The 16,368-nt window shown below is 35.7% G+C and overlaps 1 protein-coding gene across 1 annotated transcript; it reads right to left on the reverse strand.

Annotated features, from left to right (window-relative positions):
- Positions 1-1,114: 1,114 nt before the first annotated feature.
- LOC101142845 (alcohol dehydrogenase 1A) lies at positions 1,115-16,133 on the reverse strand. Its single transcript, XM_004040175.4, has 9 exons — positions 15,690-16,133; positions 12,367-12,468; positions 11,622-11,760; positions 9,487-9,574; positions 9,171-9,390; positions 7,108-7,368; positions 4,900-5,035; positions 4,182-4,320; positions 1,115-1,396 (listed from the first exon to the last, which is right to left on the reverse strand). Exons 1-9 carry the CDS (start codon positions 15,705-15,707, stop codon positions 1,372-1,374), a joined length of 1,128 nt encoding a protein of 375 aa, XP_004040223.1. The 5' UTR covers positions 15,708-16,133; the 3' UTR covers positions 1,115-1,371.
- Between the last annotated feature and the right edge of the window lie 235 nt (positions 16,134-16,368).

The raw sequence follows: 16,368 nt of genomic DNA on the forward strand, positions 1-16,368 counted from the left end.
CATCTGAGACGGAGTTTCGCTCTGTTGCCCAGGCTGGAGTGTGGTGGTGCGATTTTGGCTATTTTACTTTATATCTAAGGTCTTTCATAATATGAAATAGAATGTAGATATTGCAACAAGTAGCATTTTTGGAGACAGCTGTAACTCCTTTACCAGGAATAACCTTTGCATGTCACATTTAGAGATAAAGCTCAAAATGCAAATCTTTCCCCTGAGAGTGGGAAAGCATTAACAAATAGGCACCACAAGTCTTTACATATTCAAAATATTAAACTAATTCTAGGATTGTATACTTGATTTAAGACATGGTAGTTAATAGAAAAGTTCTAGATTGAAAACAATTTTGCAAAAATATACATTTGTATATGTGTGTATATGTATGTCTATATGTCTATCTACTAGGAAAATATATTGCTTAAGGTGTTTGTGCCATTTCTTAGTTACCAGTTTTACATTCTGTGTTCACAGCTTTTGCCATCCCATCTCTACACTTAAAGCCACCATATTACTTTTAATCACTTTATACCCATTTTCAATTATCATCTAAATAATCGTTTATAGCCATAAACTAATACTGTTTAGCCAATGAAGCACTTTCATGAGCAAAAATTATAGATTTTTTGAACATAATTCCAGGAATAGTTCAGTTTTTGCAATTAGTAATTGTACCTTAGTCATATGAAGCATGAAATCAGCTATTATTTTTAAAAATCAATTGTATATTGACCATAAAGACATAGTATAAATGTCAGAAAAACATTCTCCTTCACTGTAAGAAAACGTGACATTTTATTTGAGTTCCTAAGAAATTTCCTGGATTTACAACTCTTGGACTTTCACCACCTGTAAATATGAGTATATCCTTTACCCTACTACAGCTTTTACCCTAGGAATTCGGGATATTTTATTTAAAAAAAAAAAAAGGCGAAAATGCCGACAGTGAAAATTGAGATAGATGCAGGAGACTACAAGCACAGTAGCCCAGCATGTGTATATTCAGGGCAAGTGAAGGGTCCCCTCCACTGTGATTCCATGACTAAAGATTATGAAGATACCAAAAATGCAGGAAGTCATAGGAAATAGCTTTTCTCAATGGCAAAGATGACACAAGTAGAATGGTTAAGAAGGAAGGTTTATTGGCTTCAATTCCCCAGCTGATGTTCAACACTTTATTTAGTTCTCATTTGGATTTTAAACATTTGCTTGAAAAATAATTTTACATCAATTTCCATTTCTTTGGAAAGCCCCCAAATGTAATTTATTGATAAAATCTGTGATGAGCAGAATTAATGATATTTCCCAGCTGTTGCTCCAGATCATGTAGGGTAGAGGAGGCTGAAGACTGCCACAAGGGAAAACATCTGTATTGTCTCAAAACATCAGAATGGTACGGATACTGCAATAGGAAAGAAGAGACATTGTATTAACATTTAGACAACCCACATGCTTCCATGTGAGAGTCCAAGGAGCATTTGAAATGACTTAGTGAAAATCTGTCTGTTCTCAGCCACTCTAATCCCACCCGCATGCATTTGGGTCAAGTGAAGTCAAAGGGAAGCTCATCTTTTTTGGTTTTCTCTTGTGTTTTCTTCAACTTTAAGCTCACTCACAACATTCTGAGTATGCCTGTCATTTAGACTTCAATACTACGTTAGCATCTTCAAAAAATCATTGTTGTGTGCCCACGTTCCTGGTATAATAAGGAATATAAAACAACAATGGATAATAACTTGTGATAAGTTTTTGCTATTTGTCACATTCTTCATGCATTTTCTGTCTTAAACTTCAACCTAAACATCAACACTAGGAGGTAGATTTTCATATTATTTTGATTTTAGAGATTATAAACACTGAGACTTAGAAAGATTTGTAACTTGGTCTGGTCGCACATCTAGTATAGAGTTTTGGGATTAAAACTCAAATACAAATTTGCACAAATTATAAGATGATAAATAACTTGCCTGAAAGAACTGATAATTTAACAAAGTTAAAACCATGCTGGAAGTTTAAAAGACCTTTGATACAGATATGTTTAAGGATTTTTAGAAGTAGAGAATAAAGTCGATTTGTATTAATTCTAAGATACTTCATTCTTGTGAAGATTATAAATGGAACATTTACACTAGAACTAATGCCCTTTCTATAAACCAACTTCTCATGAATAAATATTTTTAGAAAATGATGGTCTTTGTGACTCTTTAATAATTTTTAAAATATATATGTATTTGCATATGCATATATAAGAAAAATATATGCACATAATTCAGAGAATACAAGACAGCAGAAAGAAGAAAGTAAAGGTAATCCATAATCCCCCAACCTAGAAACAATCATTCTCAATGTTTTCTTGAATTTCTATCAACTTTTTACTAGGCATATGTACAAGTTTTACTGCTGTTGTTGAAAATTTGCGATATTGTATATAAAATTTATATTCTTTATTATATAAGCCTAAATTATGTCACGAGAATTTCCCAATGATGTCATTTCTTTTTGATGGCTTCATTCATTTCTAATAGATGATTGGAATTTATTAAATCATTTTCCTCATGTTGAAATTTAGAATGTTTCTAATGTTTGATATTACAGAAACAAGTAAACATGCTGAAACACATATGTATGTTTGAATAGTTGATTATTTCTGTAGAATAGATTTCTAGAAATGGAATTGCTGGAACAAAAGATCCATTTTTTTTAAGGGTTTCTGATACATATTACCAAATTGCTTTCCCAAAAGGATGTATCAATTACTACTGAAAGTACATGAAAGTGCCTAGTCACCTTAGTCTTACCAATATTGAGTGTTACAATTTTTAATCTTATTGATAGGATTAATTATATTTACATATGCATATTACTATATGACATTCTCATAAAGTGAATTTAGGCATGCTTCATGACTTCTTATGTTGCTCAACACTATCTTCTGGTTTTGTTCATCTCTATATTTGCCATCATCTTTTCAATCCTATGATGATGATGATGATCACGATGATGATGTCAATGATAATGATGACAATGATAACTAACCTTTGATGGCTACTGTGTTCCATATATCCATGCGCTCTTGAGGGGCGGTGTGGTTTAATAGAAGTGAGATATTTGCTAACAACAAGATCTACCTTTGAATTCTGGCTCTCCTTCCTACCATCTGATGATTTTGACCAAGTCATACCTTCTCTGAGTCTCAGTTTTCTCTTCTCTAAGATAGTGAGATTGAGACTGACACCGAGCATTGCCTGGGAATCACATAAGATAATGCATGTAAGACACTTAGTAGAACAGCTGGTGCTCTGTGGGTGCTAGTTTCTTTCCCTCCTCAAGAATGTTGTCGGTTAAAGTATCTACTATAATAATTTTGTGAGTGCCAAAGAAACACTATTAAAAGTTGAAAATCTCGTGAAAGTAAGAATGGGATAGCAGAAAAGTCTCAGACTCTGGAGCGAGAAGGCAGAAGTTTGATATAACTGCCTGTTTCCAGTTGTGCCTCATGTAAATGCAGGTGACAAAATTCATTTTATTAGCTGGTTGTGAGAGTTAAGTGTTAGAGACAGGAAATAGAATTGGCTTAGTTTTCTAAGCTTCAGACAAAAAGTAAGCCAAACATTTACAATAGTGTTTAGTATACTTCTCTTTTATAATAACTTTTATTGATAAAACAATTTTTGTAAACTGCAAAAGAAAAAAAGGAAAAAGAAAAAACTAGTAATATCTACTTAGAAAACAAACTAAATATAGTTTCACATACTCCAATAATGAAAATGTTGAGGATGTCCTGAAAATTATTTAAATATACAGCCACCTAATGTCAGTTTTATATAGGTGGCAGGCAGAGGCTTCAATGACACATGTTATAATTATGGTTGTTTAAAAAGACTTTTTTTTTTTTTTTGGCAAAGGTGATTGTTCTCTTTTAAAGAAGGCTGAGTGGCTCTTATCATTCGGATTTGCTGTAATCAACATAATTTGGCTTCAGCACAATAGGAAATGCAAAGCAACTGTTTTTAGCATCTCACAGAGGTTTTAAACTTCTCTTACAAGCTCTCCATGTAAAGACTGAACTGGTAATGGAGAAACCAAGGCACTCTAATTTTTCTCATCCTTCCACCTTTTCATTTTCTGCTAGACAATCCCCTATGGTAGAAAAAAAAAGCAAAACACAAAACTAACTAAAAATCTACCTTTTCCCAGAGTGAAGCAGGTCAAATCCTTCATTTATTTTTTCAAAAGGTAAAACATGGGTTATTAATACATCCAATGAAAACTTCTTAGCCATAAAATCAGCCACAAGTTTTGGGACACATTCTTTACTCTTAAAGCCTGAAAAGAAGACGGTATCATTGTTAGATTCAACCAGGGTAAGTAGGAGAATTGAAGAGAAGATTTTCCAAATAAATGAAAGTTTAGAAAAGATGCTGCTTCCAGACTGCAACGACTGAGGTTAATAAGAGATACGGTACTTCAATAAGCTTTTACAGGCTCAGACTTAAAAAAAAAACACAGATAAACAAGGGTCCCTGGTTATTCTCTCTCCCACAGAGAAATCATAGTACAGATGTTATGCCCAAAGGAACAAGTTTAACAGTTGTCTAAATTTGGGTGTAGATATGAAATATCGTTGTAGATTTCTGTGTCTTACTAGAAATTCCCATGCCTTACACAGTTACAAGTACGAAAACAGATGAAGAGGAACAGACTTTGTTAATGGTGGCATCAGAAATGTCTATTTTGGGACCTTCTGCCTGCATTAGTTCCATATCTAGTTGATTTGGAGACTGTAGATAGAAAAGGAATTTGAATTTATTTTTGATCTGCTTTTGAAAACCTTGCCTTGTCACTTGTAAAAGGGGAGATATGCTGAGGTTAATGAGAATTTGGCTCTGAAGCCTAACTACATACCACCAAGAATAGCTCCCTTCCAGGTACGTCCAGTCAGTAGCAGCATAGGGTTCATTGAGAGGTTTTGGGAATCAGGAGGTACCCCTACGATGACACTTGTGCCACATGCCTCATGACAACATAACAGGGAAGCCATCTGGAATAAAGTGAACACTTAGCATTCTTAACGTGGAGTCGCATAGTTCCTATTCATAATGCACAATATCATGTAATAGGCTTAACTGGATTGTGAGTGTGTAGAGGGAAGAGATTATGTCTTTTGCTCCTTCAGTCCCCTTTTTTGCACGGGATAGTGCTGTGGATTTAGGAAATGCCCCGAAAATGGTTTCTTAATGAAAGAATGGATGAATAAATTGGAGTGCACTTAATTTTTCCTAATAAAGGAATAAAGTGGTAGATATCATCACAAATATATATTAAGTCCAGTTCCTTATATAAGCATACAATTTCATCATCACATAATTCTTAGGCAATCTGTGAGTTGGTTAATTCATTTTTCATTGATTTATTACATAGGTATTTTGAACCCATTACTTTCAACCACATATTTTAATGGGAAACAAGATAAATGATTATATCACCAAAGTAGTCTCTTGTCTTGACTTGATGGTCTCCTTTTTTAATGGATTCCTATTCTACTGTCCATTTCTCAAATGGACATGTTTTAAACATTGTTTTTATCTCCCCAAATATATATATAGGTTTTACATTAAAATACCCTGATTATTAGGGAACCTCAAAAGACAGTTCAGAAAGTCTTTTCCAGTGAGCTTTCTGAACATGTTCTATAGTTAGAAAATGGTTTAGGATTGCCCCAAGATATGTAATGATTAGTTCTTTGATTTTGGATTCTGACCTTTGGGAGACCAGACATCCTCAGAACATGTGGCTGTCAGATATTTGGTATCTTGAGATAAGATACACTCCCGTTCCACATGAGAAAATGGAGGAAGATACAGAAAAAGAACATTAGGAGAAAAGCTATAGCCCTGGAAAAAGTTGGAATCTCTTGACACTTCATTCATCTGTGGCATTTGTCCCAGGTCAAGGCTGCTGAGAGCATTGATCTCAGGGTGCTGCTCCCCATTACCCACACTGCTGGACCTTCTAGAAAATCTCGGCAATGGAAACGTGTTGGTCTCTGGAGACTTTTTCAGTAGGATTCTAGAGAATTCTGGGTAGGTGAAATATAGCTAGAGATGTGTTTCCCATTGCCTTTGATATTTGTAACTGTTTGAAAGCAATACCATGTGATAAGCCAAAGATGATGTAAGTACTGCAAGATTGGAAATAGTATTTCATATCAATAATGCCAACTGAGGCCGGGCGTGGTAGCTCGTTCCTATATTCTCAGCATTTTTGGAGGGTGAGGTAGGAGATTTGCTTGAGCCCAGGAGGTTGAGGCTGTAGTGAGTTATAATTATGCCACTGTACTTCAGCCTAAGTGACAGAGTGAGACCCTGTCTCAAATAAAAAGAAGACATTTATTCGGAGCTTACCATATGACAGGCTGCACTGTGCTAAGTATATTACATGCATTGTCTCATGCAATCTATAAACAATGCCATGAGTATATAGCTTTGAAATTTGGGGGGGTGATAAAAATCTGTTGACTTTTCAAAGTATTCAGTCCTACTAGTGTTGGGCTCTAGTTTTGTGCCAGGTACTGTCCAGTTTCTGTGATAAAATATAGTGATGCATTTGAGCTTCACTTTCGTTAGGGCATATTTTTGTTAATAAAACAATAGTTGGCCTAAAATTTCTCACTTCTTTTGGCCAAATACTAATATGTTTAAAAAAATTGGAATTTATTAAGAACATATGCAAAAGTATTAAATCATTTTTGTTAAGAACGTGGCAGAAAAATAAAACATTCCAATTTGAGAACAGAACTTGTATTATTTATGTTTACTTTAACTTACAGTTTTTAACTAAAAATTAACAAAGTAATCTATAATCACTCAGTTAAGAAAAACAAGCCCTTTGCTCTTCCTCTAGAGGAAATATGACTTGAGACACGTTTGCATAGTTGATAGAATAAAAGATTCCTCATAACAATAAATTAAACAAGCCAGGTAACAAACAGATGATGGGAAATTTCCATTCATCATTAAAAATATCCTTTATACAGAAAACATATATTCTGCAGCCTAAATGCATCCTCCAAGTCGTAGAGGCAGAAATCTCAGGGCATGTCATGGTACATACCATGGTGTCAAGCCGACCGATGACTTCAAATGAAAAATCCACACCTCCATCAGTCATTTCCTTTAGCACCTCCTGGATGGGTTTCTTGTAGTCTTGAGGGTTGATGCATTCAGTGGCACCCAACTCTTTGGCCTTTGCAAATTTGTCCTTGTTGATGTCCACTGCAATGATTCTGGCTGCCCCAGCTGCTTTACAGCCCATAATAGCAGATAGGCCGACCCCTCCCAGGCCAAACACAGCACAGGTAGAGCCTGGGGTGACCTGTGTTTTCAGAAAATGCAAAAATGGATTAAGCAATGGTTGTTTGAAAGTGCCTAAACTTTATAAAGTGCCATGCCTAGTGTTTATCAAGAGCTGCTCAAACTCTTCTGTTCAATCTGTTATCAAAACCTCTTTTGGCTTCAGTTGCTTTATTTTTAAATTCATGGAGTTGAACTAGTTGAGTGGTTCTCAAACTGCTGCATATTGGATTCATCTGGGCAGGTTTAAAAATATCCCACAGTCCAGGTCACAGCCCATGCCAATTAAATGAGAAGCTCTGCAGGTGGAACTTAGTCCCCAGGTGACTCCAATGGGAAGGTCAGGCTGGGAACCAGGGGACTGGATGATCTTTGAGATCCAGATGGCAGTGATTACAATCTTGAAGGGACTCTCGATTGCTGAAATCCCTTGACAGCCAGCTTCAGTAACTCATACATACACAAAGGCAATATTTGGAAAACAAAATAAGTGGAAAAGGCTACTCCAGGAGACTGAAAAATATTCCACTTAAACCCTCAGTAATGAACTCCTTGGTTCATTTATGTTCAGTAGTCATGACCAGTATATCCCTGCTTTAAAAAATACACTACTGAATAACACAGTAATGAAATATTAGTCTATATTTTAATAATAAAATCTATTGTTATGAGTATCCTCATCTTCTGTTCTTGGGTAGGCTCACTTAGATCACCTGTTAAAATAGACGAGGCAATTGAACAAGGGACTAAGAGCTAAAGTCACAGAAATTTGGAAAAGATGCCATCTAAATTTTTTTAATTGGCCAGGGGATATTTATTAAACCTAGTCTCCCATAGTCCGCCTTCATTTTGCGTAACATACTCTTCCTGTTCCAAATAATCTCATTCTTATATTCCCTTAAGGGTGTCTATTCATTCATTCATTCACCAAGTGGTATGCAATACTATGGGGGACAACACCATTTTCTAACTTACTTAGAAAAATACAAGGCTTGTGACTGTGATTTAAAAGTGCTAATAATTATGTATCGTGATCTAAGATTCAGCAGGAGGTTAGTAAAAGATATTTTAGTCTCAGCTCTCATATTAACCAGCAGTGAGACTTTGGGCAAATATCTTTATATCTCTGGGCCTTGGTTTCATAAAATAAAGAATACTACTAGATTTTCAGCCTACTCAGATGAGGAGCCTTTAAAGAATTTCTGCTTGAAATTTACCACTTCTGAATATATGTGTGTGTTCATGCCAGGGGAGTTAGTTTTAGCAGTGAAATGTCATAATGAGTGAATTACGCATCACTGAAGCGTCATTACTTTCAGTCTAAGAATCCACAGAGTGGGTGAGCCTTGGTTTGGAAGTGCATCAGGTAAGGTTTTGGACTCTACTGTTGATCCTAATTCTGGGAGTAGAGGATCCACAGACTAGCTGCTCCTCAAGGGCAAACGCTTCATTTCATTTACTTTTGCTGTCAGAGCCTAGCAGAACCTATGGTGCCTGAGGCATGTGTAGGTGCTCTCTAATTGTAGAATGAATTACTAAATGAGTTCTCAGGCCTAATATTTCATGAGCTCATAAAGAGCAAATACAGAAGAGTAATTATTGAAAATGAAATCTTTACATTTTCTAAACTCTCAACAACTTTTTAATCTGATAAACACGTGAAATTTCTAGCATGTGCTCTCAATTCTTTCTGGATTGTGTTTCTATTCTTAGTCGACATTCAAAATCTACAAAAATAATCTTTGATTCTTGTGAGACATTCCTTCCCTTTGGGTTCCTGACAGTCTGCGTGTAACTGTTTTTATCACCCATTGCCATTCTTACCTTGGCAACATTGACTGCAGACCCATAACCAGTTGAAAATCCACAGCCAATGAGACAGACTTTCTCTAGGGGTGAGGCTGCATCAATTTTGGCTACTGCATTTTCATCCACCACTGTGTACTGTGAGAAGGTGCTGATGCCAAGGAAGTGGTGGATGGGCTTCCCCCTGCAGGTGAACCTGCTGGTGCCATCCTGCAGGGTCCCCTGAGGATTGCTCACACTGGGCAGTGCAATACAAAGACACACAAAGCATGAGACAGGAACATAACTAAGGTGCAAACTCAATGTCTGCGCAGGGAGAGCATCAGAAACCTACTCGTTTTTCAAGCAGTAGTTGCCCTCCGGGTTTTTACAAATTCTGCATTTTCCACACTGAGGAATAGCGAGTGGGATGACTTTATCACCTGGAGAGGGATAAAACAAATTCTTTTACAATTTCTATCCAGGTATTAATAGAGCAAAAACATAAAGCTCGCATGTCTTTAAAACATTAGAAACATGTGTCTTTAAAAGTCTCCAAGAAATACAGTCCAATCACAAATATGTCATTTGTCATTGCCTGCCACAGCCTTGTTTCCAGTTTGGGTTTATAAGTGCCTGAAGATTCCTAAAGAGGACATGCAAATATGGGAAACAACATGGATTAGAAAAATTGCTTCCACTGTATTAACAGTTACTTTCATGTAGTGTACCAATTTCTCCTGGAGGCTTTACAAACATTTAATTTAATCCTTAACTATTTAAATCTTACTGTAAGTATAAATATAAATTTTAGTTGAAAGTAGGGTATAATAGTTCCACTAGATGTTGGTAAGACCTGTTTTTTGTTATAGTTTGATTTACAATAAAAATGAGAATTTTGAACTAATTCTTTTCTTTTCAAAGTGACTACGTTTATCTTTATTATGAAATGAATGTTTTTAAAATGATCTCAGTTCTTTTTTTGAGAAAAACTATCAAAAATGGGACAAAGAACAATTCCAGAAATTCCTCTGGAAATTTCAACCCTCCACAATAAGTTAGGCACTTTTAGGATAAGAACTGACTTTGAAATGTTTTTAGCTGATAATTTGTGAATTATCTACTTTTCCTGTTACAGTGGAGGGAGCATGGGTAAAAAGTAAGGGTGTCATTTTGTTATTAACTTATTACTAACTAATTAGTTATTATTAGTATTATTTAGTAGTTATTATTGTTAGTAGTTTAGTAGTTATTAGTTATTATTCAGTAGTTATTAATTTATTACTACTAAAGAAATTAGTAGGAGCTGAAACCCAAATTGGACAGTTCATTTTATTTTTCTGTTCACAGTTCAAATAAGTATTTGGTAAAGTGGCAGGTCCAATCTAGTGCCTAAAGTGATTTTTTAGACTGTAATCCCAGCACTTTGGGAGGCCGAGGCAGGCGGATCACGAGGTCAGGAGATCTAGACCATCCTGGCTAATATGGTGAAACCCTGTCTCTACTAAAAACAGAAAAAATTAGCTGGGTGTGGTGGCGGGCACCTGTGGCCCCAGATACCCGGGAGGCTGAGGCAGGAGAATGGCATGAACCCGGGAGGTGGAGGTTGCAGTGAGCTGAGATCGCACCACTGCACTCCAGCCTGGGCGACAGAGCGAGACTCTGTCTCAAAAAAAAAAAAAGTGATTTTTTTAGAATTAAACATAATTTTTATTTTAAATTACCTATGCTGTCTATTCCACAAGACCAAGAAAAATGGTTGGCCCATAACATTTTATAGGTAAAATTTATGTGAAAATGATAGTATTGAAGTGTCCTAGTTATTCTCCCTTTATAATTAGTAATCCGTAACCAGTTACATTTAAGCATGGCTGAAAGTAATAAGGCAGACATTGTTGATGGTGGATGGCTCTTTCTATGTTTCTTTCATTTCCTTTCACCTAGTCTGCTTCATTGATTCCTTGCTCAGGAAGAGAGACCACGTTGCAAGAGGAAATTGGTGAAGGGGCTGCATAGGTCACGTAAGAAAAGGTCATGCTCATTCAGCCGTAGCCATGTAGCCTCCATTTTGTGAACTCAGCACAGAACAATGTCCATACTTATGTTTTTTCCCTCCTCCCGTTTCTAGTTGTCTGGGCCCTGACAGAAGACCGTGTTCACCAACACTAACACGGAAGTTACTAGATTATGAATGCCACACTAGTAGGCACTGTGTCCCTTTTGATCCTCACATATCTCCAGGCTCCAACCTGGTGCCTGGCGTCTAGTAGATGCTCAGTACATAATTGTTGAAGGGTAGAATACATGCGTGCCTAAAGACATACATGCTTGAGTCAGGCAGGAAGAGAGGGAAAGGGGAAATCCCTGAAGTCCTGGCTGTGCGGTGACCTCGTTCAAGCCCTTTCGTCCCTCATTGCCTCTGTTTCCTCATTCAGGCTGGGAAATCTTAGGATGGTGAACCATCATGTTTCCTGAGGGTGAATCCTGTACCTGGTTTGACTGTAGTCACCCCTTCTCCAACACTCTCCACGATGCCGGCTGCCTCATGGCCTAAAATCACAGGAAGTGGGGTCACCATGGTACCACTAACCACGTGGTCATCCGTGCCACAGATTCCTACAGCCACCATCTACAGAGTGAAGAGAAGATGTTTATAAAAGATTATGAGTCTCAGGTGAATTTAAAAATCCCAGTTTCCTGAAATTGCGCTTCCAAAATGTTTTCAAGGGTTTTTGCTAATAATCCCTACTATCCCAAGTATGAAAGATTCAGTTTATCCTCAAGATTCAGTTTATCCTCAAGGTTGACCAGGCTGAAACCCTCCTCTACCTTCCATTCTTGAAGTAAACAGTTTAGAATAATCTGTGAAGTAACTGATCCTGAAATAGTTAAGTCTTAAATAATATAAAAGAATGCATGCCTTTAAAAAATAGAAGTAGAAGTTGCAAATTAATACATAAAAATATCTAATGCTAATTGATTTTGAAGTCTTGATATATATCACTTTGAAATTTTTTTTCTGTACAGACGCATAAATTCTTTTGTATTTTACTGGAATTACACTGTGTGCACTTTTTTAAAGTTTAAAAATTTATATTTATACCTTTCCTTGACAACAAGTATATTCTATTTTCTGGATGATCATATAAAAATGACTCGGGATTTTTGGTTGTTTCCGTTTTTTAACTTTTCTGAGTTTTTAAAACTTAAATACAAATGGAAAAATGTATTTCACCTTAATACGAACTTCATGGGCCTTAGGAGGTGCAACCTCCACCTCCTCAATGGAAAAGGGTTTCTTTAACTCCCATAGCACAGCTGCTTTGCATTTGATTACCTAGAAAAGCAAACAGAGAGATGGCACCAGTGTTCTCCCGTGCTTGCAGTCAGATATTGTGTCATTTCATCTTTGTACATACATCTAATCCCATGTCTGGTACCTAACAAGTGCTCTATAGAAATGATCACCTCTGATTTATAAAGAGAAAAAAATATATTTTAAAAAAGCAATAACATAAGGAAAGATAAACAGTTAACTATAATAACACACTGAGATAAAATGGAATATATTCATTAAGGCCATCCTTATGTTGTTGTTGTTTTTCTCCAAAGTTGTTTAATCCTGACATTTCCTAATGCTATGCTGAAAATGTCTCTTCACCCACAATTATTGGCTGGTACATCAAATTCTAAGTCACCTTCATTTTGCTGACACAGTCAGTGTCTGTTCACATAAAATACACTGTTTTCTTTCTCAATTTTCTGCTTAGGCCAAAAGGATCTGAGTTTATAAGGATATATTTATCTTCCTGCCTGGGATGACATCTCTTTCTCTCTCTTTTCCTATTCTCCTCTTTTAATTTTCTCTTTCCACCACTTCTGTGTGTTACTTGTTCCAACACCCATTTGCAACTTAGCTTTGAGAGGCTGTACTGTTATCTGATCTATGTGTAGAGACTCCTTCCAGCTTTGATTTGAGCCCCAAATTACTAAGGTTAGAGTTGGGTGTGTGTGTGTGTGTGTGTATGTGTGTGTGTATACACTCAGACCTACACATACATATTTCAAAATTGGAGACACTGTGTGTTTGAATTTCTAGCTAGCAGATCTTATCCATAGATGTTCTTAAAAATAAAAGATGTACACATAATTTCCAGTGCTTGGCAGTGAACTGTAATATCTGTCTTCATTGTGGTTAAGCACGTACAATTCACAAAACTCTTTCCAGAGAGAATCTACAAAATTGCAATTATGATAAAAATTTAATTGAAATTTGTTCTTCTGATAATTCGTTGTCATTATTTATTTGTCAAATTATTCAACTTTGCAGGATGTTCAACATGATCAATGCCAAAATAAATACCAGAATACTTGGAAGTAAAGTACTAATAGTAGGAGTTCCTGATTATCAGGTGCCTATGATGTGACAGGCACATTGCGGCCTGTGCTCGGTGAGTTATTTGCATTATATTTATTTATAAAATTTATTTTTAATTTCAATAGTTTTTGGGGTACAGGTGTTTTCTGGTTACCTGGGTAAGTTCTTTAGTGGTGATTTCTGAGATTTTGGTGCACCCTTCACTCAAGCAGTGTACATTGCACCCAATATGTAGTCTTTTATCCCTCACCTCCCCTTTCAACCTTCCCCCTCGAGTTCCCAAAGTTCATGATATCATTCTCATGCCTTTGCATCCTCATAGCCTAACTCTCTTATAAATGAGAACATATGATGTTTGGTTTTCCATTTCTGAATTACTTAGAATAATGGTCTCCAGCTCCAACCAAGTTGCTGCAAAGGCCATTATTTTATTTTATTCTGTTTAATGGCTGAGTAGTATTCCATGGTATATGCACACCATATTTTCTTTATCTACTCGTTTGTCGATGGGCATTTAGGTCAGTTCTGTATTTTTGTAATTGCAAATTGTGCTGCTATAAACAACATGCATTATTTTAAAATCTCGTAAGGATGCTACCAGGACAGTACTATTGAATTATTGGCTTTATTTTACAGCTGAAATAATTGAGGATCCATTGACTCAGTGATTAACTAATTTCTCTAAAGTCTCAAAGCTGGCTTTCCAGAGAATAAAGATGAATCTAGCCTTATGTTTTCACTACTCGGTGGCAGTAAAAAGTTAGCAAAAAGTTAAATAGCAGCAATAATAATAGTGGCTAATAGTTATTGACTTATTTCTATATCCCAAACACGATTTTAAGTTCTTTATAGTATTCATTTATTGAATTATCACAACACAACTACTTTATGAAATAGATGTTAGTATTGTCACTATTTAGCATTTGAGGAAAATATAATGCAGGATGTATAAACATAAATGAAATGCTGACAACAAGCTAAGTTATTGATGCTGTGCCCAGGAGGGGAGGTAATTGTCTATTTTGTCAGTTATTATTTTCATTAATATGATTGGTTTATACTTTTGCTCTAGGAACTCATTATTTCTTTTAAGTTGAGTTTGGTAAATTTAATTTTTTTGCTAATTGTTTTCTATGTGGAATGTACATATTAATCAGTAATGAATGAAAGTAAAGTGAGGTGGAATAAGAACAGTAACAATGGGCCACCCATGTGATTTCCAACCAGTCTTATTGATATGAACCTGTTTTGTCACAGAGTGTATAGAGAAGCCTCAGAGCCTTTAAACTGAGTTATCACAGTGAGATATTTTACTGTGTAATACACTCCTAACACAAAAAAGGACTGGAAATAGTTGCACAAATTTTTGTAATTAGGCAATTAAAATATCAATTGATTATATTGTATTACCACATGCATTTTTGTGCACCTATAAACACATTGAACAATTAAGATATTTATGGAAGGCAAAACCAAATATCTGTGTTCCTAGTGCTAATAAGTGATTCAAATTGTATTATTAATTTTCTGTAAAACCATATTGACTTTTATATGGGGAAGATACTGTTCCATAGGATTACTCTGGAAATTGCCTGAATTGTGTCCTACTAGACCCTTTTAAATCAGAATTTGAATGTTGATGTTGTCTTGCTTAACCTTGATGATTCTAATGCTGTGAGACCAATGAGCATTTTGTAAAGTATTTTATGTTAAGGTTAAAAGTGTATTTCAAAGTCTTCTAAATCAAATCCTCTCATAAAACTTTCATCAGACTTAACTTTCTTGTATTCACAAAAAATATAAATACAAATAATAATACATTTAAATTATGGTACCTTAATATAAAGAAAACTTCTTGATGAAAGACATTTCTAACTTTGGCTTTACAAATTAATCATGATTAGCTTGGAATAAACTATCACTTTACCGCAAATGTCTTTAATGTGGGAAACAAACACTTCATAGATACAGATTCTATACATTCTTTTCGAAGGTATTTAGGAATAGCTTATTTCCACTGTAGTTCAGTATACATTACATATAGCATATATTGCATATCATATTTCAGTGTATCATTTCTAATTTAGATATGAATTTTAAATGATTCATCAAATACTGTATTACTTTCTTTGTTATATTGATGAGAATATAGTTCCAACAGTAATATATTTTTTGCTTACTTTTCCTGCTGTGCTCATGTTGATTCTGTCTTCTCTGCAGACCAGGAGACTGGTGAGTCCTTGTGGATTTCTTCCCTGCTCAAGTGCATAAAGCAGGTGTATTGCACCGGTATTTATTTATTTTTTTTGCTTGAATAACACCAAATTCCAGTTCCACACATGATCTAGGTCTTTAAGCCACACCCATTAGATTATTCTCAGACTGTCAAATCATAAAGAAGAGGGCAATGAACCAGCAATCAATACATTGATTTTTCCAATTTCAGATAAGATTTTGTTTTCATTAGGTTAAATATTAAGTTAAAGTGATAAAGCTTAATCATTTTCTCTTCTCCTCACTTTATTCCTCATCTGTCAAATTTCTTGTTTCTCCTCTCTTAGTCCCACAGTGGTCATTCAAAGTTCTGTTCTCCCTTTGTCTGCATTAAGCTCCAGCTTTGAATCCAAACGGTGCAGTTAGGAAGGAGGAGGAGCAAAGAAGCAGGGCAAATAAAGATGACAGCCAGGAGCCAGAGGAATGTGTTTGACTCAGGACTCCCCTTCTCTTCATAGAGAATCAGATACTCAATCACAGCAAAGGTGCTCACCCTGCTAAGCATTTTTGCTCCACCTCAAACCAATCAGCATTGACTGAGCCCCTCTGTGTGTCAGGCACTAAGCTGGGTCCAGTGGATGGCAG

The sequence above is a fragment of the Gorilla gorilla genome, chromosome 3 (assembly GCF_029281585.2).
Source record: "Gorilla gorilla gorilla isolate KB3781 chromosome 3, NHGRI_mGorGor1-v2.1_pri, whole genome shotgun sequence".
In the NCBI taxonomy this organism is placed as follows: Eukaryota; Metazoa; Chordata; class Mammalia; order Primates; family Hominidae; genus Gorilla; species Gorilla gorilla.

Bases quoted from the DNA above. Each gene is read 5' to 3' on its own strand.
- LOC101142845 (XM_004040175.4), bottom strand. The intron at 11,761-12,366 runs GTGAAATACATT...TTCACTCTGTAG, and splicing joins CCCATGAAGTTCGTATTAAG to ATGGTGGCTGTAGGAATCTG. The intron at 7,369-9,170 runs GTAAGAATGGCA...CTGAAAACACAG, and splicing joins CTGCAGTCAATGTTGCCAAG to GTCACCCCAGGCTCTACCTG.